This window comes from Chiroxiphia lanceolata, chromosome 15 (genome assembly GCF_009829145.1).
Source record: "Chiroxiphia lanceolata isolate bChiLan1 chromosome 15, bChiLan1.pri, whole genome shotgun sequence".
Lineage (NCBI taxonomy): Eukaryota > Metazoa > Chordata > Aves > Passeriformes > Pipridae > Chiroxiphia > Chiroxiphia lanceolata.
This window is the reverse complement of record NC_045651.1, coordinates 2,500,622-2,528,048: the sequence shown is the minus strand read 5'-3', so window position 1 is coordinate 2,528,048 and position 27,427 is coordinate 2,500,622. Positions and strand designations below refer to the sequence as shown.

General features: G+C 61.3%; 2 protein-coding genes across 3 annotated transcripts; one reads left to right on the top strand and one right to left on the bottom strand.

The window, feature by feature from the left end:
* The first annotated feature begins 1,807 nt into the window (after positions 1-1,807).
* Positions 1,808-5,091, top strand: LOC116794543 (proteinase-activated receptor 3-like). Its single transcript, XM_032703286.1, has 3 exons — positions 1,808-1,929; positions 2,590-2,717; positions 3,762-5,091. The coding sequence occupies exons 2-3, from the start codon at positions 2,621-2,623 to the stop codon at positions 4,853-4,855; spliced, it is 1,191 nt and encodes a 396-aa protein (XP_032559177.1). The 5' UTR covers positions 1,808-1,929; positions 2,590-2,620; the 3' UTR covers positions 4,856-5,091.
* ARAP3 (ArfGAP with RhoGAP domain, ankyrin repeat and PH domain 3) lies at positions 5,048-25,495 on the bottom strand. 2 transcript variants are annotated; one of them, XM_032703284.1, is made up of 34 exons: positions 25,390-25,495; positions 22,673-23,785; positions 22,057-22,118; positions 21,673-21,746; positions 21,170-21,240; positions 16,717-16,986; positions 16,206-16,275; positions 15,637-15,757; positions 15,275-15,462; positions 14,352-14,458; positions 14,046-14,245; positions 13,828-13,913; positions 13,475-13,657; positions 13,094-13,256; positions 12,660-12,791; positions 12,434-12,587; positions 12,184-12,286; positions 11,782-11,980; positions 11,633-11,696; positions 11,173-11,336; positions 10,851-11,063; positions 10,580-10,685; positions 9,905-10,052; positions 9,692-9,760; positions 9,326-9,400; positions 9,089-9,203; positions 8,799-8,927; positions 8,485-8,618; positions 8,258-8,340; positions 8,013-8,048; positions 7,514-7,577; positions 7,264-7,401; positions 6,890-6,928; positions 5,048-6,225 (listed from the first exon to the last, which is right to left on the bottom strand). In XM_032703284.1, exons 2-34 carry the CDS (start codon positions 23,743-23,745, stop codon positions 5,659-5,661), a joined length of 5,400 nt encoding a protein of 1,799 aa, XP_032559175.1. In that variant the 5' UTR covers positions 23,746-23,785; positions 25,390-25,495; the 3' UTR covers positions 5,048-5,658. The 2 variants fall into 2 exon arrangements, with proteins under 2 accessions (XP_032559175.1, XP_032559176.1); XM_032703285.1 differs by having other exon boundaries at positions 16,717-16,992; positions 21,176-21,240.
* Between the last annotated feature and the right edge of the window lie 1,932 nt (positions 25,496-27,427).

The following is a 27,427-nucleotide window of genomic DNA, read 5'->3' as shown; positions in this document are numbered from 1 at the left end:
GCCCCGTCAGACCACGCCCCGCATGGGCCCGCCCCCTCCTCGAGGACACGCCCCCACCCCGTTACCCGGGCAGGCGCTCGGGAAGCCCCGCCCACCGCGCCGGCCAAGCCCCGCCCACCGAGGTGGCTTTCGCGCCCCCTGGCGGCCAGTGCGGCACCAAGGCGGGGAGCGGCGGACGCGGGACGGGGGGACAGGGGGACACGGGACGGGGGGACACGGGACAGGGGGACACGGGGATATGGGGACAGGGGGACACGGGACAGGGGGACACGGGGACACGGGACAGGGGGACACGGGGACACGGGACAGGGGGACACGGGACAGGGGGACACGGGGATATGGGGACAGGGATGGGGAACATGGGACAGGGGGACACGGAGACACGGGCACGAGGATAGAGGGACACAGGACGGGAGGACACGGGAACATGGACACGGGGATATGGGGACACGGGACAGGAGGACACGGGAACACGGACACGGGGATATGGGGACACGGGACAGGAGGACACGGGGACACGGACACCGGGATATGGGGACATGGGGATGTGGGGACACGGGGAGACAGGGATATGGAGACACAGGACAAGGGGACAGACACAGGATATGGGGACATGAGGAGGCAGGGACATGAGGACACAAGGATATGGAGGTACGGGGATGTGGGGACATGGGGCATAGGAACATGGGGATATGGGAACACGAGGAGAGAGGGACACGGGGACACTGGGATATGGGGACACGGTGATATGGGGACACAGGGAGACAAGGATAAGGGGACACAGGGAGACAGGGTCGTGGGGACACAGGGAGACAGAAGGACGGGGACACAGGACATGGGGATTTGGGGACATAGGGAGTCAGGAGGACAGTGACACAGGGATGTGGAGACACGGGCACATAGGAAGACAGGGACATGGGGACACAGGGACATGGGACACAGGGACATGGGACACAGGGATAAGGGAAGCAGGGAGACTGGGACCCAGGGAGGCAGGAGGGCAGGGATGCAGGACATGGGGATACGGGGACACAGGGACATGGGGATATGGAGAGGCAGGAGGGCTGGGCCACGGGACATGGGGACATTGGGCCATGGGGAGACAGGGCCATGGGGACATGGAAAGTCAAGAGGACAGGGACACAGGGACATGGAAGACAGGACCATGGGGACATGGGGATATGTGAGACAGAGACATGGGGACACAGGAGGGCAGGAGGACAGGGACATGAGTGACACGGGAACACAGGGAGATATGGAGGCAGGGACATGGGGACATGGGAGGGAAAATGTGGACATGGAGACACAGGGATATGGGAGAGACATGAGGACATGTGAAGACAGGGACATGGGGACATGGAGACATAGGGACATGGGGACATGGGGACATGGGGTCACAGGAAGATGGAGAGACAGGGGGACACAGGGATATAGGGACATGGTGGGTTCTGGAGCACAGGGCACTGGGAATGCTGGGGACCAAGTCCTTGTGCACGAGGACACACAGGGCACTGGTCCCAGGACATGGTGACACGTGGGGTGCTGGGGCACTGGTTCTGGGGTGCGAGGACATGTGGGACAGCGGGGCCTCAGCCCTCAGGCACAGGGACACATGGAGTGCCACGTCACATGGGAGATGCAGAGCCCCTGGCATGGCAAGACCCTGCCATGGGGACACGGGCACGGTGCTGAGCAATGGCATTTGGTGGGGGACACCTGGAATCATGAGGCGTCTCCAGCCAGCCCTTGTCCTGTCTGTCCCCCTGTCCCCCTCCTTTCCCTCTCCCATCCCTTTCAGCTCTCACTTCCCTGTTCTGGTTTTCCTCTGTGGTTCCTGTAGAGCTTGTGGCTCACTCCACTGTCCCATTTGTCCCCTTCTTGCTCTTTCTGTGACATTTTTGGAGTCAGCTGCACGTCCTGGATCCCCTGGTGCGTGACAGTGCACGAGGCTGGGCCGGGCTGAAGAAGCGTCACTGAGTCTGTTGTTCCCCTCCTTGTCCCCTCTGCTGCAGGAGGGAGCTGGGAAAATGGATAAGGGCCACCCAACATCCACTTTGGTGACAGGGAGGGGACAGCAGAGTGGGACAATACAGGGTGGCCCCATCTACAGGGTGACATCAACTTGTCATCCCGACCACAGTGATGGATCCCTGGAGGTGTCTGGTCCTGGCAGGGCTGGGTAGGCAGGTGCCCTGTGTCCTGGGGGTGCTGCAGTGGGGCAGGGACACATGTCACCATCTGGCTCCTTCCTGTCCCACATGTGGGGCACGAACAGCTCTATCTTCCCACTGCCGTTCTCCACCATCTGCCTACAGCTGCCTCACATCTGCTTCCTCCTCCCCACAGCGTGGCTGTGTGCCGGTGGCTGGAAATCCCCCCGGCCTCCATGATGTCCCCTGGATGCTCGGCGGTGGTGACAACTGTCTGACACCTTGTGCTCCTGTCTGGCCGAGCACACCACAGGGACGTGGGCAGGACGCTGGTGGTGACGTGGTGGAGAAAGAGGAAGGGGAGCAGGGGGAGGGGGCTGGGGCTGGTCCCACGCAGTGACGTGCAGGGGGACCAGCCCTGCCTGTGGCATTTGTGCAGACCCAGCTGGCACAGCAGCCACTCTGCAGAGATGTCCCAGCGGGTGCCATCGCCCGGCTGCGCTGCCGCCTGTGTCACCCTCCTGCTCAGCTGCGCCTGGCTCGGCTCTGCCACACAACCCTCCCCGAGTAAGTGCCTTGCTGGGTCTGGGGGTGATGGGGCAGGGCAGGGAGGCCCCGCTGGGACACCCCAATATCATGTGCCATCATACTTGGAGGGGATATCTGGGTGTCATGGAGATAACTTGGGGCACTGCTCTGCTGCCTTCCCTTTGTATCCACACTGAAAATCTGAAGGCTTGAAACCCAGGCAGCATTTTGCCTTTTGGCAGCAAACATTCAGATTACTGCTCTCATAACCTGAATTTTCCCATTCCCTGGATGTGGAGAGGTGGCAGAGATTGTGGGAAACCTGTTGGATGTAACCTAAGCCCCCCAGGGTGAAGTGTTTTGGGGACCCACCTGGATGGAATTTTTGGAGCCGGGGTGATGTGTAGGGAAGCGGAGCCTGGCTGCGTTTTTTCAGCAAGCCAGAAAAGGGATCTGATCTGGAGATTTTTGTCCCTTTTCCCGGGACCTTCCTCTTCTTTGCGTTTGTTCTTCGCATGCAGCGAAAAACCCCCAACCGCAGGAAGACAGAGACCCATGGAGGGGAGCTGAGCTGGGGAGGAGGAGGCAGGAGCTTCCATCTCCCATCCTGGCACGGATGTATCCCAACCCTCTGCTGGTGTGGGTTCCCCATCTGCCTTTTTGATCCCTTTGTGCTGGACTTGGTAGGACGAGGGACGTCAGCAGAGCTGCGTGCCCCTGCAGCGGTGCGTGGGAGCACAGCCCAACTGGGATGTGGGCAGGGTGCCCAGCTGGGATGTGGGCAGGGTGCCCAGCTGGGCTGGCACTGTGGCTGTGGTGGATGGCACAGGATGTGGCACAGCTCGGCATGGCCAGGGCAGCAGGATGTTGGGGGCTCCCGTGTTGGAGCTGCCCCTGCCGTGGGACAGGGAGACACCAGCTCCTGTGTTTGCTGGTGGCTCTGCAGGGAGGGGTGACAGCTCCTGCGTGTTCCCCAGTGGGAGGGGGCTGCAGGGAGGGGTGACAGCTCCTGCATGTTCCCCAGTGGGAGGGGGCAGTGGGAGGGGGCTCTTGGCAGAGTGTGATGCCTCGTGTCCTCCTCAGTGCCTGGTAAAGGGCGATCCTTCATCCCCCTCACACCTCGAGAGAAAAACCTGTGCCCCGGCGCCTCCGAGGAAGCTTTTCTCAACAGCACCCTCAGCACCCTCCTCCTCCCCGCCCTCTACTCTGTGGTCCTGCTCGTGGGGCTGCCAGCCAACGCTCTGGCCTGCTGGGTCCTGGCCACCAACTTCAGGAGGTGTTCCAGCACCCTCTTCCTGCTCAACCTGGCTGGTGCTGACCTGCTCTTTGTCCTCCTGCTGCCCTTCAAGATCTCCTACCACCTCTTGGGCAACCACTGGCTCTTTGGGGACTACTTGTGCCGCACCATGGTGGCCTTCTTCTATGGGAACATGTACAGCTCCGTCCTCTTCCTCACCTGCATCGGCCTGGAGCGCTACATCTCCGTGGCACACCCGTTCCTGTGGAAGGGCTCCAGCTGGACCAGGGGCAAGGTGGGCATCTGCGTGGGCATCTGGCTGGTGGTGGGGGCTGGCATGAGCCCTCTGCTTTTGCACTCCCAGACACAAGACATCTCGAGCCTGAACATCACGACATGCCACGATGTCCTAGAAAAGGGAACACACATGTTCTTCCGCTACTATTTCCTCTCCCTGGTGGGGCTGGGCTTTGGTTTGCCCTTCGTGCTCATGACCATCTCCTACAGCTGCATCCTGGCACGGCTGCTGGCCAAGGGAAGGTGCTATGGGCAGGTGGTGCGTGTCCTGGCCCTGGTCCTCCTGGTCTTCATCCTCTGCTTCACCCCCAGCAACGTGCTGCTCTTCATCCACTACATGCTGGAGCCCACGGGGTGCCACAACATCACTTACTTCTGGTATGCCCTGGCCCTGGTGCTCAGTGCCTTCAACAACTGCTTTGATCCCTTCATCTACTTCTACATCTCCCAGGATTTTCGGGGCTGGGTCCAGGATGCCAGAGGCCGCTGCCTGCGGGGGCTGGAGTCCTCATTGGGGAGGTCCACGGAGAAGACAGCCTTGCCCCTGAGGTCCAGTGAGCAGAGCCAGGGGGTGCCAGGCTGTGTCCTGCCCAGCGAGGAGGGATCCTGTAGTGTGGTGCCCAACATGAAGGGCTGGCAATAGACTTGGGCAGAAAATCCCACCTGGATCTGAGGTTCACTATGACTTTGCCCCAGTTTTGCAGTTCCTCCGACGGTGCTGGCACTGCCCCATTCCATGGGTCCCCCAGCTGGGTACCTGGCCCTGGCACCCTGATCTCCCTGCCTGCCACACCCTGGTATCCCTCACCAATCCTCCTGCAGTGACCAAACCCTCCAGAGTACAAATAAACCTTTATTTCTCCCTGCTGGTGGCAGGAACAGGTATAAACCCCCTCCCCGAGTAGGGGCTGTCCTCCATCGCCGGACTACACGCTGGGCACGCAGGGTCAGCCCTGCTCCTTTTGTCCCCCCCCCACCAAAATATGCCACAGTAAATACAAGAAGGGAAGGGGGAGTGACTTGGGTGTCCTGACCCTGCCCCATGAGCCCAGTGCTGGAGAGGGGACATGCTGTGTCCCCCTGTGCTGGCAGACACCGTGTGCCTCCCTGCCTGACACGGTGCAGTGCTGCCAAAACATGCAGGCACCACGCTTCCACTTTTATTTTCCCTTTTACTTGCTTCCCTCGGTGCTGGGCTCCATGACAGATGTGCCACTCGTGAGTGAGAGAGCACGTGTGGCAGCATCCCCAGCCCTCCCAGGAGGGGGTACCAGGGCTCAGCATGCCGGTCCCCACGAGTCCCTTGGTGACCACCAGTCCCCGATCCTTGCCCGGCTCCAGTGTAAGGAGGAGGAGAGTGTGGATTCCGTGATCTGGGAGCGTGGGGGACCCATCATCGCTGCCACCCAGGTCAGTGGCTGCCCCTTTGGCACGGCGGGTCATGGGTCACGTCACCGGCTGGCCCGACCCCGGGGTTTGGCCATCGCTCTTCCTGAGGATGACGCTGCTGAGCTCCTGGATGAGTTTGTCATTGATGGGCGAGGGAGGCTGCAGGCTCCTCTTCCTGGGCAGCTCCAGGGAGCTCTCTGCACCGGGACTGCTCCCCGGTGTGACTGCCTGCTCCCAGTCCCCGTCCAGCGCCAGGGAAGGCTCCACATTCCTCTCCAGAGAGGCTGTTTTGGTGGGTCTGAGCCCCTGGGTTGGAGCTTTGCCGCTCTCCAGGTTCAAGCCCCTTTCGAGGGACACGGCTTTGGTGACAGAGGGACCTGTCACCCTCCGGGCCGGGCTGGCAGGCAGTGAGGAGCGCAGTGGGGTGGCTGGGGGCTGCTCAGGGAATGGGGCTGGTTTCTTGGACCTGTCCACGGGGGGCACGGCCGACAGGTCTGCCAGCAGCCCCTGCCCCAGGTCCAGCACAGCCAGCTCGGGGAAGTTCCCCACCTCCTCGTAGACAGGATCAGCGTCCACCTCCTTCTCCTGCTGCTCCTCCAGGGAGTCCTGGTGAATCTTCATGGGCTGGGGAGGGCAGGGGGGTCAGGGTGAGGGCACTGAACACACTGCTCAGCTACACCCCTCCGTCCCCCCTCACCTTGCCCTCCTTGCACTTGGGCACTGCCTGGGAAGCTTTGTCCCTCACCGTGGGGCTGATGCCCACGGAGGATCCACCCTCCACCAGGTCTCTTGGTTCAGGCACTGCTGCCCCTTTCCTCCCCATCGCTGATGGAGGGGGAGCATTTTGGTCCTTGCCAAGGCACAGTCCATGCCACCAGCCCAGCAGCCCTTGGCAGAGGGGGTCTGGTGTGGGGAGGGCAGGTGGATGCCCATGTAGAGCACAAAGCCAGGTGAGGTGAAGTCCAGTAATAACCTGATGAGGAGGAGGACCCAAACCTGTTTCCTTGTATTTCTTACACTGATCCCCTCTGGGCAATGTGTGCCCAGTGAGAGAGGCTCTGGGAACTGGGCTGGACTGTTGTGGTCTTGCTTGCCCACAGCGGGACCATGCAGGGACCCCCATCCCCAGGTGCAGGACATGCAGAGCAATGGGCACCCCCTCTGCCACACAGCATGTGCAGCATGGCCTGGGCATAGGTGGGATGCTGTAGGTGAGCCCTGGCTGCTGTAGCCAGCAGGAGCAGTGCAAAGCCAGGCACGGACACGCTCCACGTGTGCAGGTACTTACAAAGAACATGGACAAAGTCCTTCGTGTGTGCAGGCGGCGCTGGAAACAGAGGAGACGGGCACAGGTAAGCACAGAGGGCACGGGGCAGGGCCAGGGGGCCTCGGCAGGCAGAGGAGGGGCAGTGGGGTGCAGCACCCCCCATGTGGGGTCTGCAGGCACAGAGAGCTGCCACGGACATGAGCACAGCACCCAGCACCCAGCACCCAGCACACACACCGCTGAGCACAGGGACACACACCCACAGCACCCAGTGGAGCCGGGCAGCACACACCCACCCCACGGGCTCTGGGGTGGGCACACGGTCTTGGGATGGGTGCAAGGACCTGGTTGGGTGCAGGAGCACCCGTGGGCAGGGGGAGCTGCAGGGGCTTTACCAGGGTCTGGTTGGCAGAGAGCATGGTGGCGTCGGTGCTGTCCCCGTGCAGGGGCACCAGTGGCATCGTGCCAAACTTCTGCTTGGCGAGGTCAGAGGAGGAGCGTCGGCGCAGGATCACGGGGTGCCGGTCGTCGTGCTGTGCACAGGGACAGGGTGGGCACGGGGGTCAGGCCAGGCTGCCCTGCCAGCCCCATCCCAGCCCATCCCAGCCCTGCCCATCTGGGTGGCCCAGCCAGCCCTGCACCCACCTGAGCCTTGAGGATGCTGGTGGTCCAGTCCCACAGCTCAGCCTGCCCCGAGCACACCAGGCACCTGCAGAGGAGACAGTGGAGAAGCTGCCAGAGAGCAGGGCCAGTGGGACCCATGTGCCCTTGTCACCTTGTCTGTGAGTCTGGGGTTGTCAGGCACAATTACACCCCGTGGAGCTGCACCTCTGAAACTCATTGCACGCCCAAATCGCTGCTTTGGGGCAAAGTGAGAGCTTGTTGGCCACCCAGCATGTCCCAGGGGTGCTGGTGGGGATGGGGAGGTGGGAAAGGTGTGTAGTAGGGAGATGGATTACCCCTGGAGCCTGGCTCCCACCTTGTGCCACGGTGCTTGTGGCCCCACCACTCTGGCTCTGGCCTGCCCCAGCTCTGCCAGACCCCAGGACCCTGTAGCACTGCCCCTGGCTGTCCCAATCCCACTAACACTGGGGATAGATCTTGACGTCCCTCCAGCCCCAGGATGGCAGGGGCAGATACTCACAGCTGCTGCTTGTCCAGGGTCAGTGTGAAACCCCACCTGGGAAAGGAAGAGACAGGCTGTGGGGCAGCAGTGCCAAGCTCAGACACAGCCCAAGGGCTGTGGGTAGCGGTTCCACAGGCCCAGGTTTGTCACAGCTTTGGGTCCAGGTGGAGCCTGGGATGCTCCCAGCAGGTGGGTTCATGTGCCAGGTGCAGGGATTGAGGGATTCATGCCCCAGTGCCATGGCCAGGGAAGGACCCACTTACTGGGCTGGTGGCTTCAGCTTCTTCTTAATGCCCATGTAAACCTTGGCTGCATCCAGGGGCCACTCCCGCTCTGGCTTGGAACTCTGGGAAGGGAAATCCAATGGGTCAACCCAGCTTGGTGCCAGCCTCCCTGCCAGGAGGACAGCCACCACCATGCCACTGTTGTGGCAGGCTCCCTCTCCCTGCCTCTCCCCCGCCCTTGGGGTGCAGGTCCATGCCCTGGGTACCCTCTTCTCCTTGAGCAGCAGCAGCCTCCGGTCCCGGATCACAAAGTAGCGCTCCTGGAACTTGTTCCCCAGCAGCTTGGGGGGCTCCTCACGGCATTTCAGCAGCCCACACTTGGGGCTCTCACGCTTGACACCTGCCCAGTGCGAGGAGATGGGGGTCAGGGGGGCTGGGAGGGGCAGGAGGATCCCACTGTGGGTCTCAGGGATGTGACCCTGATGGCCGCAGTGCAGTGGCCAGGGCAAGGGGAAGCTCAAGCAGAGCTGTCCATCTCTGGGGACACCCCAGGGGCTGGGACCCTTTGTGACTGCCTTACCTGTGAATAGACAGCTGCCCTCGCCAATGGGGACCTTCCTCACCAGCAGGTATGCGGCGCTGGGCTCCGGGAGCTTGCACCACTGCAAAGCTTGCTCCAGCACCTTCTCCTTGGGGTGCAGGGGCCTCTCTGGGGATGCAGAGACACTCTCATCTCTCTGTCCCCGTTCCCTGTGCCAGTCCACATTCCCCCTGCCACCAGCACAAAGCCTCCTCCCCTTGTCCCACACCTCCTTCCCACCAGCCCAGCCATGCCAGGGGTATCCCCCCGTGCCATCCCACCAGGCTCACCCAGCTCCCCGTTCTCCAGCGCCTCGAAGGTCAGCCAGATGTCCAGGCTGGCTGCCACGTTGCGCATCTCCAGCACCTGGTTGGTGAGTTCCTCCGCCGTCATCGTGGGGGACACCTGGGGCCAGACACACGGGGAGCTGCGGTGGGCAGTGGGAGGATGGGTCCCAGGGACAGGCTGCACCCAGAGCCTGAGTCCCTCCTTGCTCCCCCCAGGCAGAGCCCTCCTTTGGAACTCACCTTCAGGGTGACACAGCAGTCGGGCAGCTTCTGCTCCAGGTAAACCTCGATGATGAGGTCACCTGCCTGTGAGAGCTGGGGAAGAGCGGGTGGTGTTGGTGCCATGCTGGCACGGGTGCTGAGTACATCCCATCATCCCAGGGGCTGGTGATGGTGTCTTAAGAAGCTGGGGCTGCTTCTCCCCTGGGCAGGAGCCTCAAGGTGATGGGCAAATGGAAGACAAGTGGGGAAGGTCCTTTCCCAAATATCTGGTGTGGGACAGTGGGGACCCAGGGTGGGCAGCTGGGAGTGTCCCCACCCTCCAGTCAGTCCCACCAGCCCGGGGGTCCCTGTTGTGGTGAGGGCCAGCAAGCACATCCATAGTACCTGCGTGTCCTTCCAGGTGGTGATCAGGCTGTTCTCCAGATCCATCTGGGATACCTGGTCCTCGTCAATCTGCCGGAGGAAGGATGAGCAGGGTCAATGTGGAGCGAGATACGGAGGACACAAGGCCAGGATGGAGGAATGCAGGGGAGGCAGAGGTGGGCAGTATGGGGGGATGCAAGGGGAGCTGGAGGGGGCTGGCAGGGCCCTGCTTACATTGAAGATGCTGACATAGTTGTCGATGAGATCTTCCATCACCTTGACCTCGTGCTCCCCTTTGCCGTCGGTCTGGAAGAGGCTGGGAGCGAAGAGCAGTGACAGGTTCTTGGTGCTCATCTGGTTGAGGTCTGCACATTTCTGCACCCTGGGACAAGGAGCACAGAGGTGAGGGGCTGGTCCCACTCTGGATGGGGTTTCAGCCCCATCCACCCTCCCCTGCCTCATACAAATTCTCCTGAAAAACAGTCCGAACCTACCCAGCCCACCAGCAATGGGAACTTCAAGCCAGGCAGTTCCTGTTATGAGAACTTCCCACTGCCATCAAACCAGACAAGAGCCCCACCTCAGCTGCTGAGTCAGGAATGGGAATTTAGTGTTCTGTTTTGGGCATTTAGTGAAGTCTACATCCCACAGGGGGGTGTCCCCTAGTCCCAAACCTCCTGTCACTCCCCCTTGCTGCAGGATGACTTTAGGAACATTCAAGGTGTCCCAGAGCAGCATGTTCCAGCACCATCCAGAGGGCTGGCATGGCAGGGCACGGACATGGGGCTCCTCCTGTCTCTCAGGGTTGGAAGGCAGCATTCCCTGGGAAGCAGGGAGACCCCACAATGCTGACTGCTCTTGGGGACCCTGGCTGGACCGGGGTACCCTGCAGGGAGGCGGCCCACTGACCGGTAGAGGTGCCCAATGAGTGCAGCCAGGGTCTTGTGGTTGAGGCGGGGCAGGCGATGGATGAGCTCCTTGTATCGCTCCAGGCGCTGGGGCTTCGAGGGGATTTCTGGAGGGAGGAAAGCATGTCATGGATCATTGCTGAGACCAGCAGATCCAGAGATGATACAGAGATGACCAGGGTTGGCGCCAGGATCCTGCCCTGAGGGACACTGGCCCCAGGGAACCCTGGCAGGTGGCTCAGCATCGGAGCAGCATCGGGTGAAGGAGGTACCTGCAGCCTCCTTCCACTGCGGGTGCAGCTCCAGGGTGAAGATGGGATCTTCCAGCTCCCGGAAGAACCTCTTCAGGACATCGGTGACGTCCTCGATGAAGTTGTCATTGATGCGCAGCTTGACATTGCGGGCGTCCCGCCGGAACTCCTCCATCAGTACCTTGATCCGCGACTTGGCTCCGTTCTTGCGGTAAATCCCCTCGTGCCGCAGCCCTGCGACAGGGACAGGGGGTCACAGGGGCTGGGTCCTGCTCAGATAATCCCCAGTGGGGCTGGTGGCCCCCGCGGTGCGTTGGGGCTGTTCCAGCCGTGCCGTGCTCACCGTACTGGGTGATGAAGGCGATGCAGCTGTCCACGATGATGGGGATGTCCCCCCGGCTCAGCTGCTGGTCCCGCAGCGCGTTGCCCCGGCCCCCTGCCGAGGCCTGGATGTCTGTGTACCACGCTGCAGAGTCCACCCGTGACAAGCCCTGCAGGTAAAATGTCCTGAGAACAACAAGGCAGAAAAGAGGGAATGAACGTTGCCGGAGGGGCAGGTTATCCCCTCCTGCCTGGGACAGGGAGCAAGGCACAGCCAGGCTGAGCCGAGGGATATGCTACCCCATCAAGAGACCCAGGCTGGAGTGACCTCTGCAAACCCTTTGGTCACAGCTCTGCTGTCCCAGTAGCATCCCCACCATGGGGTTTGGATCAGCATCGACCCACGCATAAGTGGCTCTGCCCTGGGCAGCCTGCTGGGCTTGCTTGGCTCATTCCCCATCATTCCCACGACCAGGACTCACCTCCCCATCTCCACCAGGATCAGCATCTCCTTCTTGTCTGGAGTCTCCGTGGGGGGAACCAGACCTGCGTTGGGGTGAGGGGTGGAGGGGTCAGAGCTGTGCAAGGCCAGCACCGCGCGGTGCCTGTGCCGGGCTGTGACAGCACTCACTGAGTTCCTGTAGCCGCCGGAGGTTGATGCTGTCCTCAGCCCCGTCCTCCTCGGCGGGGCAGATGAAGAGGTGAGCTTTCTGGAGGATGAAGAAGGCCTGCTGCCACCTCTCAGGGTTGAGCATGCACTTGTAGCGCAGCTGGCCCACGCGCTGGAACTCATAGCCCAGCAGGCAGTGACAGCTCACGGGTGTGAACCACTGTGGGACAGAGCGAGAGACGAGCTGGGTGAATTCAGGATTCAACCCTTGAGTGATGGCTCCCATGAGGATGGGGCAGGTCACCAGGGAGGATGAGACCCCCTGGAAAGGGAGGAGGGTGCTTCCCACAGCAGATCAAGAGCATGGGAGGAATCAGTGAGGACAGATCCTGAGGACACAGCAGGGTGCTGGGGCTGGCTCACCTTGCCGATGGCACTGGCCCAGGCCTGCAGTGTCTCAGGCCCATCAGTTCCCAGCTGTTGCACTTTTTCCCCAGTGAGGAACAGCTCGAGAGTGAAGCGAAACCTGCAGAGGATGAACCAGCCCATCAGGGTAGCCCCTACCCCGACCCTGCACCCAGAGCCAGAGCAGACCATGGTACCCAGCAGGAGCAAAGCCCTCTGTGTGCCCCCAGGCTCTCTGGGCACGTGGTGGGGGCATGGCTGGGAGTACCTTTCGGTGGGGCAGGGGCTGGTGAGTGCTTGAGCTCTGCTGACACCCAGGGAGAGAAGGTCCCCACTCTCAATGTGGCCCAGGGGCTCAGTGCATTTCTCTGTCTCGAAGAAGAGCAGGGATCTCTCCAGGGAGCACCACGTGCGCTGGAAGTCTGTGGGAACATGGGGTCAGTGGCACCGGGATGGGCACCCCCTGGATGCCCTCCTGCACTCCCCACACTCACCCTCTTTGCTCTTCTTGGCACCTGGGAGCTTTGCGGGGGCCGTGGCCCGGTGCAGGTACCCGCTGTGTGCCACTGGCTGTGTGATCTCATTGTAGACGCCCTCCGGACCCGGTTCCCGTGCGCGGGGACTCCCTGTGGGGCATGGCACTGAGAGTGGGGTGGGAGCAGGCACCCACCAAACTGTGATAACAGAGGGGTCGGGAGACCCCACTCATGGAGGTGTGGGCAAGGGGGTGTGCCAGGCATGGGGTTCCTTGAAAAGGGGCTCCAGAGGAACCACTGCCTTGCCTCATCCTAAAAGAGTCCCAGGTAGGGTCCCCAGGGAGCCTCAGCACCCGATGATGTCCCCAGCCTTGGGGTGTGCCGAGGGGGACAGGGGCAATGGCAAGGAGGAAGCATCCTCATCACAGATGGGGCTTGAGGATCCTCATTACCTGAAAGGTTCCTGGGCCTTTTGCTCTCCAATCCCCACCAAAGGTCAGCCCCTGGGGCCGCCTCGCTGGCAGCAGGGTCAGATGCCAGACCAGCCTCCGAGGACGAGAAGAACTGCAGGATGGTCTTGAGGAGGGTCGGTCCTGCCACCGCAGTGCACAGTGCCTGGGATGAGATAGTGCCCTTAGGGACCACGTCCCGGCTCACGGAGACCCCAGACCACTCCTAGGGACGTTTGAAGGCAGGCAAACCGGGGCACAACCTCCCAAGATATGCCTGGCACGAGGGTGTGCGCACTTACAGCCAGGCAGGAGGTGTTGGCACCTCAAACCAGGAGCTCTGGGATGGTTCCCAGCACCCCGGTACCCCGAGGTGGCCCCTACCTGGAGCACATCCTCCTGGGTGGGGCAGTGGGGATGGGGCAGGCGGTACCGGCCCTCCCGGTACTTGCGGGAGATGAACTCCCGCCTCTGCTCAGCGCTGCTGTCCGGGTGGATGGCCTCGCTCGCCGGGAGCCGAGCGGCCCAGAACCGGTTGGCTCGGTCGTTTCCCAGCACGATGAAGAGCTGCAGGAGAGCCCCGCGGTCATGGTGAGCACCAGGGCCAGTGGGAGGAGCAGGATTCCCAGTGTTCCTGCACCCCAACAGAGACCATGGGGCTGCTGCCCTGCTAGAGGAGCAGCCTGGCCCCTGAGCACACCGTGCCAGCCCCGGTGCCCTGCCCCGGGTGCCTCTACCTGTACGATTTCATTGGACCAGACGCTGGTGTCCAGCTTCAGGCTTTGCACCTTGGAAATGTTGGAGCCCAGGCTGCGGTGCTGCCCTGCGGGGAGCAGGAGAGTGAGCACCCCTTGACCCTGCCAGAGAACTGGGACCCAAGCTGTGCCCATACTCCAGCCAGCACCTGCCTGCCCAAGCAGGCCACCATGTGCCCCCCCTGGGGAGATGTCCCCACCTGCACACTGCTTGCAGATGACCACGCAGAGGTTGATGGATGCCCAGTCGGGACTCTGAGCCCAGCAGTCTGCACAGTATTTGTTGGCTTTGTTGGACCAGATCTTCTCTGCCACCTCATAGTCGTAGAGCATCTCAGCCATGGCCTCCTGCAGCGCCTCCATCCACTCCCGCTTCTCCCGCTCCGACTCCGCCACGAAACTGTGGGCGCCAGCACAGCCAAAACTCAGGGCACTGCAGCAATCAGCACCCAGGTCTGGCACCTGGCTGCTCCTCCCACCTCATCCCAGCTGGGTGCCGGGGATACCTGAATGTTTTGGAGGGGGTGATGAGCTCGAAGCTGCGGTTCTTGGCTTCGCGGATGGTGGAGCCACGCATCTCAATGAAGAACATGCCAATGCCCATTTTGAAGAACTGCAATTCAGAGTGAAACTGCTGTTGGTCCTGCAGTGCCACAGCCATGGTGGACACACCACCCCGGACATGTTGGGGCCAGAGTCACCGAGCTGCCTCCGGTACCCCCATCATCCCGTCCCTGCTTTGCCTGGACAAGACCCTGCACGTCTCAGCCACCTCATGTGGCCTGACATAAAGCACTCTGCAAATACGTTATGCCTCCAAATGAAATGCAAGTTCTGCCCACAGCCCCTGAAACCCAGCTATCCAGATCCTTCTGTTTTTGGGATTTGAGTCAGGGACACTCGTAAGACAAGCATCATCCTGAGCCAAAACCTCAGAGTTGATGCTGACTACTGGGCAACCTGGAAATGAGGTGATGGAAAAAAACCCAGAAAGATGAGAAAATTCAGCAGGAAGGAAGTGGGGGTTCTGTGGGCAGCAGCAGGGTGTGAGTTGACAGTGCCCTGCTGCTTCCCATGGGGCAGACACCCCTTGCAGCAAGTGTGTTTGCTGCTGATTCCGTGCTCAGTGACCCACCCACCCTGCCATGGATTGGGATGCCTTGGTGTGACTGAGACCAAAGCACTCGGCAGAGATGATGATAATTTGGTGATAGAGAGGAGATGAGGAGGGTGGTCCACTCCTGGTATCCAGTACTGCTGCCCTGTGCAGGATCTCCATCTTCCTGCCCTGCCATTCCCTTTCTTGTGCCCATCCTTTTCCTCTCTGCTCCCTCTTTGGCACCAACCCTGGCTAAGATCCGTCCCTCCCATCCCATCTGCCATTGGCACAGTCCTCTGTGCCAGCTGGGGGGCTGCTCTGGCCACGAACCTGCTCACTCTTGTACAGCCACATCTCGGGCAGGCTCAGGGCTGCAAACACCTTGGACTTCTGGCCCTTCAGCTCCAGGGTCCCTGACTTCTGGCAGTGAGCGGTGTTGGCGGGCCGGGGTCGGGACCCCACCAGGCGCTGGTCCATCACCTTCTTCTGCAGCGTGGAGCACCACTCATTCCTCTGGGCTGGGGACCAGGCATGAGGGAGCAGGGCTGAGCCCTTCCCAACAGCCCTGGCATGGAGCAGAGCACCCGGCAGGCATGGCAGGGATGCGGTGAGAGCTGCCCTTGGGATGCTCCGGATGGAGGAGGGAGGCAGGGAGGGTTCTTTGGGGACTGGGGGTCTGGGTTTTCACTTACCCTCATTCTCAGCACGGAAGACGAAGATCCGATGGCCGGTGACAACCTGGAACTTGTTGTCCTTGTTGGAACGAGCCATCTCGATCACGGACAGCGGGATCACCCCCTTGGGGTAGGGCTCCTGGAACGGGCCCCAGGCAGGGTTAACCCCCTTTGCCCTCCCCACAGGGCACCCCCACAACCTGGCACATCCTCCACATCCCCTGGGTGCTGCCTCACAGCACAGCCCGGGGGGCACCAGCAGCCGGGTGGGAGCCAAGGATTCAGGAAAGGACGGATCCATGGCTGGCATCCTGTTTTCAGTCTGCCCCAGGGTTTGTGAGCCAGCAGGACCCCCCCTTTCCTGCTCCCTGTTGGCAGAGGGACCCTTGCTATCCTGGGCTTCCCATGGCTGAGCCTGTTTTAGGAGCCCACCAGGCATCAGGGCCATGGCTGCTCCACCCTGGGGATGGCAAAGCATTGCTGGCTCCTCACAGAAGGACAAGGGGAGGCAAAGGGGGTATAGCAGCTCCTGTGGTGCCAAGGCACGGTGCAGCCTCCCCACCCTGCCCCACCCTGCCCCTTTGTACCTTCTCACTGCTGAAGTACATCAGGTTCTTCCCGTCAAAACGGACGTAGCGCCTCTGGAAGACATAGTTCCTGTTGGGATGGCAGAAAAACTGTTGGGAAGGGGATGATCCCCCCGAGGACTCCACATCTGCTCACAGATCCCCCCTTCCCACAAGGATGGCTACACAGAGACCTTTGCAGCACAGCGGGGGTACCCAAGAGGGTTCTCCTCCCACAGAGAGGTCTGGCTGCCCCAGTAGCACAGTGACCAGCGTGGCCACCTCACCCAAGGGGGCTTTACCTGTGGGGACTGCCCCATCCCACCCCTGGAAGTGTTCCAGGGCAGGCTGGACACAGCTTGGAGCAACCTGGTCTAGTGGAAGGTGTCCGTGCCCATGGTAGGGGGTGGGAACAAGATGAGCTTCAAGAGATTCATGGCAGATGGGACACCCCAAGCACCCACAGGACAGCTTTGACATCCCTCCCAGCCCAACCCAACCCATTCTGTGATCCCATGGCTGTCCCACATACCCCTGTGGGGAGAGCTTGTCCAGCCAGCCACTGAGCATGGTGGGCCGGGGCTCGGAGAGCGACGTGAAGCTGGCGTAGGGGGAGATGGTGAGGTCGTCCAGGACCTCGTCTGGGTAGAGATGGGCTGGGAGGCTGAAGGGGGCCCCCTCGGCCCGCGGTGCCTCCACGGTGGAATAGCCCTCGGTGTCGTTCTGGACGATGCGGTCGATGAGCCGGCTCCGGGTCTCCTCGTCCTCGCTCCGTCCCTCGCTGCTGCACTCGCTGCTCGTCCTGTGGCAGATGGGGCTGTGAGGGAGCCAGGCTGCTCACCATGCAGGCTCCTGGCTAATCCCAGCCCATCTGGGGACACCTCATACTGCCCCTGACCCCGTCCCGAGCGCTGGGGGCACCCAGGGATGTGGGTGTTTGCGTCTCCATGAGCAGGGTGGGACAAGGGCTCAGTGCTCATGAGGCCATCAGCAACCCAAGGCTCAGCCAGTCCTACATCATGACAAGACTGGGGCCACCACACACCTCCAAATCCCTGGCATTACCTCCTTCCCCTCTTCACAGGCAGCAAACCAAAGCCAAGCAGCTCCCCAGCCTCATGTCCTGTTCCCTGCTCTACACCCATCCCAGCTCCCTCCTCACCAGGGCTCTCAGCCCCTCTCCCTCTGCCCCTCCAAACATCCTGGAACTGTGAAGATCTTTCTGCCACAACACCTTGTGCCTGCTCTTGTGCCCAGCCAAAATGCCCTGTAAAAGAACTGAGATGGAAAGATGGGCCAGTGGAGCTCCTGCACCTTGGGAATCCAAGATCTCTATCTCCTTTTCTTGGGAAGCCATTCTAAAACCCCCAGCCAGGCCTGCTGAGCCTCTCCAACCACAACAATAAAAGGAAATTATAAAAATAAACCAGGGCTAAGGCTGCCCCTTCCCATCAGCCCTCTCATTTTTCTTTCCAGCCATTTTTCTTTCCCTGAAAAGGAAACGTGGTGGAAAACATCTGACAGTCCCAGGAGCTCACAGGGGAGCTGCCCAGGTGAAATGGTGATGGGCAGGAAGAGAGCCATGGAAGGTAGAACACGTCAGCACCCACAGGAGAGCACCCAGGATTCCACTGTGGAATCCAGTGCCAGGATGAAAGAAAGGCTCCAAGAAAGACAAGGAGGGTCCAAGCCCTGTCCCAGCTTCTGCCTGAGAAGCACCTGAGCAGGCTGGGCATCTCCAGGGGGACAGGGTGAGTGATGGGGGCAGGTTCACAAGGAGAGCACACAGGAACTGGGGGACATCAGATAAAGCCAGCAGGAGCAAGGCTCAGGAGCATGTGGGAAAGGAGCAGCTGACCTGTGGGATCCTCCTTGCAGAAGGAGAAATCTGTGAAGGAGAAACCCCCTGAATATGAGAAACTGCCTCCAGTGTGAATGCATGACTAGAAATGCTTTTGGAGCAGAAGGACCTCAAATTCTCCCAGCACCTGTTTTTGGGCACTGACTCATCCTAGGAGCCAAGGCTGTGCATGGATCTGTGCTTTGGCCCTGGACAGGCACCTTGTGAGGCCATGAGACATCAGATGTCCCTGATCCACATGGGACAGGAGCAAGTCTGTCTGGGAGGATGCTGGGCTTGGCTCGCCCAGGCTGCAGGTGGGTTCTTGGAGAAGTGGGGTGGTGTATGGGATGAGGAGGTGATAGAGAGGGAAAACAGCCTGTTTGGCTCCAGTGTCTGGAGCCAAAGGAAGGACAAGAAATGGCCATGGGTGGCTGGAAGGCTCAAAGCACAAGGAAAATCACTGTTTAATTAGCATAACAGAGCCTTGGCAGGGTGAGTCATCTGGCTGCAGTCCCAGCCTGGTCTGCAGCTTCTTCAGGAGGGACTGGCCAGGCAACAGGGCAGCTGGAGGACTCAGTGAGTCAGAGGCAGACATCAGACTTGAGTGCCAGGGCTGAGGGGGAGACAGACCCAGGGAACGGGTCAGAGCAAGAGAAAAAGCAGATAAAATCCATAACAGCCCCTTCCCGAGCCATGACTTACAGCTATAAAGAGCTGGAGGACAGGGAGCATCTGCCAGGGACAAGCAAAGCCCGTGGTCTGGCTGGAGTGGGGTCTCTTAGCATCCCAGGAACACACCAAGACCCAGTTCTGGCCTCGAGGACAGGGCTGGTGGATGAAGCCTCCAAACAACAAGTCTGCAAAGGCGAGGTCATGTCCTTCCAGCTGGTGTCAGGCAGTGGAGATAAGTAACCCTGGGGACAAATGAGTCCCCAGGGCCAGGAGAAGGTATTTCCAGGTCAGCTGAGCCTGGAGGGTGATCCCTGAGGTGCACTGAGTTGGGGCAATGTCATCCTTTCTGTGCTCATGTGGGAGATCTGGTGGAGGACAGAGGTTGGGTGATGGAGGGAAGGGACCTGCTGGTGGTGAGGGGACCAAGGAGCTGATCCTGGATCAGCTGGAGGCCATGGTCAATGAACCTGCGAGTGGGCACCTGCAGGGAGGGAGGGAGGGAGGTAAGGAATAAGCTGTCAAGGACACAGCATTCCCAGTGTTTCTTTTCCTGAAGGGAAGATGCCTCAAGGTGTGGGGAGAAGCACTCCAGGGTCTCAGAGCAAACCAGGGCAGAGTCCACCATCCTCACCACGGTGCCTGGTGAGTCTGACCCCGTCCTCAAGCTCCACAGGGTGACACAGACACTGCTGTGCCACCACCTCTCTCCTGTGAGACTGATGTCTGGAGCAGGGCAGGGGATGCCTTTGGCATCAGCATTTCAGGGGGCTGAGCATCACCAGCTTGGATGAAGGTGGTCAGTGTGAGAGCAGGTAAATCCCACCCTAAACTCCAGGCTCTGCTGGACCCTCAGAGACTCGGCTCTCAGTTTCCCAGGGAATTTTGCAATCCTTTTCCTCTTTGCTGAGGATATTTTGTTGCTGGTGAGGCGGCTGTGCCCACCCCTAACACTGGTACTGCCTAGAGAGCAAGAGGGCTCCAGACAAAGCTCTCCCACAACAGGGTGAGAAGAGCTACCACAGGTAGAAGAAAGGGCAAGAAGGGACTCTCTGAAGTTTGGGAGTGGGAAATATTTCCCGTAACAAGCAGATCTGTGGGCTGCAGGAGACCCTCCTGTTATTCCCAGTGACCAGCTACCAGTCAGCAGGATGAGGACTGGCTGAACTGGAGAAACACGAGTGCTGAAGGAGAGGAACAGGAGGTCCCACAGAAGGACCAGGGCTGGCCAGCAGCCCCTCAGCAGCTGAGCAGGAGCCCATAGCTCTGCTCCAAGGGACTGTGGTTGGACCAGCGGAGCTGGTTGAGGGAGGAAAGCGTTGGAGCAGCTGGATGTGGAATGGAGTACAATGCAAAAGGTCTTCAAAGGCTTTTCTGTCTCTACTTCCACTCCTCACACCCCAACCACCCTTGTGCTCAGTCTGGGAGGAAAAAAACCTGTGAACCACTGCCCCTGACACTGCTGACAGTCACATCCTGCCTCTTCTCAGCAAGACCAGGCTGCAAAGTCCCTGGTGGGTCCACAGCTGCAAGTGTCTGACTAATGATCTCGGGATATTCTGGATCCCAACTCCTTGGAAGCCACTGGATGGAGACTGTGACCCACAGGGCAGTGCCCAGCTCTGCTCTGAACTGCTGGTTCAGAGGCTCGATGGGAGATTTCAGGATTTCTGTTTGCAAAACTCCTGTTCCCAGGTATTTGCAGCTCCACGCCCGTGGCTGTGTCAGCTCCGTGCCACTGGATCAGTGACAAACACCCAGAGCAGGAGATCGGCTGGACCAACACTGGGCCAGAAAGGGCCATGGGCATGCACTGGCCAGCAAGGCCACGGCCAGAGCTGAAGGACACAGAGCTGCAGCTCACCTCCTCCTCTCTAAGCAACACAGGAAAAGGAACCCTCCCCATCCGAAATGGGAAGAGCAGCTTTCCTTCCTCTTTCTGAGATGCTATCAGGAGGTATGGAAAGTACATTTCAAAAGCATTTTAAAGGTGCCCCTCACAATTTCAGTGTCTAACACAGTGTGACTGAGCAGCAAATGCTGATCTGATGATGCTGGACACTTCGGATGTTGCACATCCCTCCATCTGGAGCTCGGAACTATCTATCTCATTGATGAGTGATCCCTGTCGCCTGTGGTGTTTTCCCACTCCCAGAGGCCAAATCCAGGCTCCTCTGGGTGTGCAGGTGTCCATTGCCACTGGTGCTGCCTCAACTGTGCACCCACAATGTTTGTTGCCAAGTCCTGTCCCCCCAGGGGCCACCCACCAGCACAGCTCCTTCTCCTTTCCAAACCCACTGGCTCTCCTGGAGGCTGCTGACCTGATCCCAGACACTTCTGATCAGCTCTATGGTGGGGGAATACCCCCCATTCCCTCTCAGGCTGTCCCCAGAGGTGTCCCCTGTCCCCTGGCATGCAAACCCCTGATCCTGAGCCCAGCCCAGCCCCTGTAGCCCAGGGGAGAGGATCCCACCTGCAGACTTCTCGCTCCAGGTCCAGCTCAGACACTGCCTCGTAGCTCTGACCAGCGGAGATGCCAACACCCTGTGGGGAGAGAACAGTCACATCTCCTCTCCCTGCACCCTCTCCCATCCCAGATCTCCTCATCCTGCCCAGCCCACAGTGCAGGGGGCTCAGTCTGTGACCCCCAACCCAGCACAGAATCACAGAATATCCTGAGCTGGATCACTCACAAGGATCACCAAGTCCAACTCCCAGCCCTGCACAGACACCCCAACAATCCCACCCTGTCCCTGAGAGCGTTGTCCAAACACTCCCTGAGCTCTGGCAGCCTTGGGGCCGTGTCCACTGCCCTGGGGAGCCTGGGCAGTGCCCAACCAGCCTCTGGGGGAAGAACCTTCACCAGGCACTGCTGGGCACCATGGTCTCACCAGCTGCAGCTCCCAGCTTTGCAGCAGCTGGTAGGATGCAGAGTGACAGCAGGGGACAGCCACCATCTCCACAGTCTGCCCTCACCTTCAAGTCCCGGGATGGGGCTACGTGCCCGAAGATGGTCTCGCTGTAGGGGCTGATGGGCTGCTCGTTCACCTCTGTGGGGAGACGTGGGAGGGAAAGGCAGTCAGTGGTGCCTGCGGTGAGGGAGAGACCAGCTAGGACCCCCAACATTGGAGGGGGACCCCCCTGAGCCCACAGTGCACCCCAACATCCAGGGCACACGACACGACAGAGATGCCAGCCCAAACACTTGTGGGGTTGGGCGCTGCCTTGGAATGAGGCACCCCAGTTCCTGAGTGAGGCAGGACCCAGGGGAAAGGCAAGGGGTGTGTGTGTCCCCCTCTCTCCCCTTCCTTGGGGACACCAGGAAGTCCCCAGTGCTCACCAGTGCCCTGGGGCTCTCACCTGGCTTGCCGGTGGGTCTCTGCGGGACGAGGGGCAGGGCCCCGCTGGGCCAGCCGGGACTGCTGGAAAACAGGAGAGGGGTTACTGGGCTGGGCTGGGAGCCTGCGGGGTCCCATCTGGCTGGAGGCTGCTCCTGACCCAGGCTGAGCCCAGCTTTGCCTCCTGGAATGTGCAGCATCCCCTTCCTGCTCCCAGTGCCCTCCTTGCTTCCTTCTCCTCTCCACCCTGGGACCTGCCAGGCTCTGTCTCCTGGGCATTTCCCAGCAGGAATCAGCCCCAGAACCCTCGCTCAGTCACCCCCTCATCGTGCTGGGGACCTCTAGTCCTGCTCCTGGGGGGGCGAGGAAAGGGCAGCAACTTCTCCCCACAACCAGAAGGAGCCATCCAGGGGCCCAGGGCCACCCTGTCATATCAGAGGGATCCCAGCTGCTGTATCCAGAGCTTGGGGAAGACACAGGGAGAGTGGGGAAAGGGCTTTGTCTGGCACCTGGAGGCAGGCAGGCACAGGCTCTGGGGTGGGATGGGGTTCCGAGGGTGGGGGGCTCTTTGGATTGTTGGCTCTGGCTGCTCTGCACCCCCCCTACACTCCCAGGGGCGAGGGGAAGCATCTGCTTACTCAGGCTTGTCATCCGGCTGGGTCAGCTCCTGCGGGGACAGAGCCGGGGGCTGAGCGAGACCCTCACCCTGGGGACCATCCTCCCCTCCCGAGTCCTCAGCGGGTGCTGCCGGGCGCTCCAGTCCTTCGTAGATGACATTGGACACCATCTCCAGCCGGCCCTGCCCTGCTCCTGCCCTGGGGCACGGCGAGGGATCTCTCCTGGCTGGGGCGGCTGTGGCGAGCAGGGGAGGGTGGGAGCGGGGGTGACCCTCCGGCACGTTCCCAGGGCTGGGCTCAGCTGCCAGGACCCTGTGGCTGTGCCGTGGTGGGACAGACGGCACGGACGGGGGGGATTTCTCCGACGGCTCCAAGGTTTGTCCATGATTCGGAGCTGGGGATGGCCGTGTCTCCTCCCGAGGGCTCTCCCGAGCTCGCAGTCGGGATGTTATCACACCCATGGCCGCGGCTGCTCCTGGATCAGCCGGCGGGGCTGGCCTGGGCTCCGGGCGCTCCAAATCCGTGGAGCTCTCCCCCGGCACGAACCCCTCTAGTACCACAAAGGCTGCAGGTGCCCCGCCGCTGCCCGGGCCGCGTGCTGGCACTGTGGAGCGCGCTGGTGGCACGGGCACTGATCCCTGCTCGGGCTTTGAGCGAGGGAAAACCGTCCTCGGCTTGGGGACCGGCTTCGCGACGGGAGGAGCAGGGTCCTTCTCTACAGGCGATGCCTGGCTGGGCGCAGCAACACGCTGCTGTGTCCTAAAGGCGTCAGTAGTCCCTCCTGGCTGTGCTTTCATGGCATCCTTGCCCACCTGGGGGGCATCCAGGGCCTCCGTGGCTCGGGAAGGGGTGTCTCCTGCTGCGCGTCCTGTATGGGATTGACTCAGCATCCGCGTCTGCTGCGCCAGGCTGAGGATCCTCTTGCGGTGCCCGGTGGCGGTGATGCCGATCTGCTGCAGGTCGTGCCCGTCCAGCGAGGCGGCATCTCTGGCCACGTGGTAGCCGTGCTGCTTGAAGGCATCCCGGTACCTCTGCAAGTGGATGGTGGCCAGCCAGTCTGCGATATCCGAGTCAGGGCCGCACGGGGAGCTCATGGCCCTGCGGTGCCTCTGCAAGGGATGCTCAGCCCATCATCTGTGCAAGGAGGAGAGAAACGGGGTGAGGGGGCAGCAGCCAGGGAAGGGGGTGGGTTCAGCTGCCGTGAAGGGCGCAGATCCTGTGAGTGGGAGCGCAGGATGCTTCTTCCATAGATCTCCCCACCTCGCTGCTCTCCCCGGAGTCGCTCACCTCCCAGCTCAAGGAGCCGGCATCCTGTTGTTCCTCAGCCCAAGCCTCTCCACCCCTCCCCGGAGCTGCCGGATCTGGCCCCGCGTTGTCGGCGAGGCAGTGACCTGAGCCCGGGCAGGAACCGAGCGCCCGGGGGCTCACGGGGGAGCGGGTGGTCGAGCAGACGCCGAGCGCTGGGACATCCCGGGCTGTGCCGAGCGCGGGGCTGGGCGGGAGGACAAGAGCCGGCGCAGCCGCGGGGGTGTCCCGGGCAGATAACGGGGGGAGCAGCACGGCCCCTCCCAGGGGATGAGCTCCTGTGCCGGCCGGCTCGGGGAGGGCTCTGCAGCCGGAAGGGCCAGACCATAATCTCTCTCTCTCACTGCTGGCGAGGGCATGGGAGAGGTCAGCATGACTCACGGGCAGGCAGAGGGGGGACAGCCTCCCACCCACCCCCGGCCGGGACGGACCCCCCACCGCCAGCACATCGACACGGAGGGACGTGTTCCACGAGGCTCGTCTCCCACCAGGGACCCCCATCCCCAAACGATCTGGCAGCACAGCCCCGGGACAGAGCCGCGGGCTGCCCGCGGGGCGCTGAGGGCCTTTTTCCCATGAATCATGCGGCTCCGCACTAAACCATCTGTGCTGACTGTGCTGCCACTGGGTCTTTTTCCAGTTCCTCCATTTCCCTCTATTGTTCGGCGCAGGCTTCCTTCCTGCTGCCTGCACGCTCCCACGCATCCCCTGCCCCCTCCTGCAGGAGCTGCGTCCCAAACCCGCCGAGGGACAGCCGGGCTGAGCCCCCGCGTCCCGGCACGGGCAGCTCCGGTTCCCCAGCGCTGCCTGCCCGGGTGCCGCGGGGGCCACGGGGAAGTGCCTGGCAGAGGCAGCGCTGTCGCTGCGAGCACGTGGGGGGGATGCTGTCAGCGAGGAAGGAGGGACAGTCACGGCAGGAGCTGGGGGAGTAAGACTTGCAGAGCACGGGCACATGGCAGCTGGAAGGCTGCCTGTTGATGCAGGACCTACATAAAGGGCGGGGGGAGCCCAGCACCGACGTGGGCTGGCTGTTTGTGCCATAGGGTTAAAGGGTTGTACCCACTTCTGCCCAGCAGCCCAGCGATGAAATGGGGCAATTTCCTCCTTTCTCATGCCTATATCGCCCTGAGGGATCTGTGGTCAGCTTTGCTCTCTGCCTGTCCTGCCTGGGGCTTCAGCTGGCTCATGAGACCCCCCTCTGCCCAGGCAGGGGGTACCTGGGCTGTGCCGGGCACCAAGTTGTGGGGTGGCACTTTGGGGCAGTCCAGCTGTGCCCATGGGCAGTGGCACCTCACAGGCAGGTGGACACCATCCCATCCCTACAAGCCCACGTGGACCAGCCAGTGCAGTGGGCATGGACTGGCCCAGTCCCTTCCCCACCATCCCCAAGTCTGTCCCATCCATCCCCTGCCACCCTCGGGGTTCGCCCTCACCTCTTGTGGTCTGCAGCCCCCCAGGGCCGGCTCTGGTGGAGCAGCATGGTGGCAGTGCTGCTGAGGGCTCCAGGGCTGCCCTGCTCTGGGCTCCAGGGTGATGCCAAGGCAGTTCCCTGCAGGAACTGCTGCGGGTGCAGACGGGCTTCACAGCACCCAGCCTGCGCCTCCCACTGCCGGTCCCTCCTCCAGGCCAACCCTCTGGTCCCCATCCCTGTCCCACCCTCCTGTCCTGTCCCTTCCCAGGCATGATGCTGCCCCGTGTCCTGTCCCTCAGCCAGGCTCTGCCCTCCTTTTGGGGGCTGTCCCCCACCCTCCTCGCTCACCTCTCATTCTTCCCTTGCCTTCCCAGCAAGGGTCCTGCTTCCCACTGCGAGCCCTCGGACACTCATTGCCATGGGGGACCAGGATTCCCTGAGACCCACACTCCAAGGATGTGCTGCTGAGGGATATCCCTGAAGTTCTTTGATGTATTCAGCCTCATCTGCTGTTTCTGCCCCTGGCTGGAGGCAAGAGGAGATATTCACTGTCCCTGCCATGGCACAGGACTGGGAAGGGTACAGTTGCTGGGAAGGTGCTGCCAAGTGAGAGGAAAGAGGGAAAACTGTTCATGCTCATGAGGGCACTTGGGAGGACTGGCACTGGGGCTGGCTGGGAACACCAAAACCTCCCCTGAGCTGCAGGGAGGCTGAGGATGCAGCACCCCATCCTACTCCTGGTGCCCTATGGCAAGGGGGATGTGGAGTGAGCCACAGCCAGGATAACAACAGGGGCTGGGGTGGAAGTGGCATGTCCAGAGGGATTCTCTCCTGCAAGGAACCTGAGCTTTCACCATGGACTGACCCAGCTGCCTTTAAGAAAGCACTTTTCACAAGAACCCCAGCAGGGCTGGCAGTTTGTCTGGCTCTGCCCTTACCCAACCTTGCACACGAAGGATGTCCGAGCCTGGTATCTCACAACACCCTTCTCTGCTCCTGATGCCACAGCTGATAACCTCCCTCTGCCCTAGAGAGTTCAGATCTGAGGACACCTTTACTCCAGCTTTCCTGCCCCAGTGATGCCCCCAAAAGCCACTGCAGGGGTTTGGGAACACTGGGAGCTCCTGGTGTGGGAGGGCCACCCTGTACAAGCCTCTCTGCATGCAGGAAAGGCAGGTTCTCCTTATCACAGGCTGTTCCTACAAAGCAGAAGCAGAATTCAGCACGAGTCTGGCACAGCTTTTGCCTTCCTCCCCCTTCCCTGGCACATCCCCAGGGCTGGGGATGGCATGGGTGGCCCCTTGGACCACCTTGTGGGTGGGGTGTGGAGACAGGGTGCACAGGGACCCTGAGGGTGTGCAGGGATCCTCTGGCCCTGCACTGCAGACTGTGCCATCCTCCTGCCTCTCAGAGGAAGCTGTTTGGCACCGCTGCTCTTGGGAAGGTTGCTGAGGTCTGTGGTGTGAGCGGGAGGGATGGAGCAAAGGGTGCTGGCAGTGCTGGTGACAGATGATGTGTCACCATTTCCATCCTGCCTTGCTGGAGGCATTTGCACCAGTGAAGTCCTGAGTGGGGCCAAATCTTGGCTCACCACTGTTGAGCCCCCAGCAGCATCTCTAGAGAGAGAATTCCAGGATGGGTTGGGTTGGAAGGGACCACAACGCCTCCCTGCTCCAGCAGGGCCTTCCCAGAGCACATAGCACAGGATTGTGTCCAGACAGCTCTGGAATATCTCCAGTCAGGAGACTCCACACCCTCTCTGGTCTCTGTTCAGTGCTGGGTCACTGCCCAGCAAAGAAGTTCTTCCTCCTGTCCAGCTGCAACTTCCTGGGCATCAGTTCCTGCCCGTTCCTCCTGGGCCATTGCTGGGCCCCCCGAGCAGAGCCTGCTCCAGCCTCTGCCCCCTCCCTGCAGCCCCTGACACAGCCTGGGGAGGGCCCCTCTCAGGCTCTGCTCTGGAGGCTGAACAGCCCCAGCTCCCTCAGCCTTTGCTGCTCCCAGAGCTGCTCCATCCCTTGGGCATCTCCGCAGCCTGCGCTGGCCCCGCTGCAGGAGCTCCC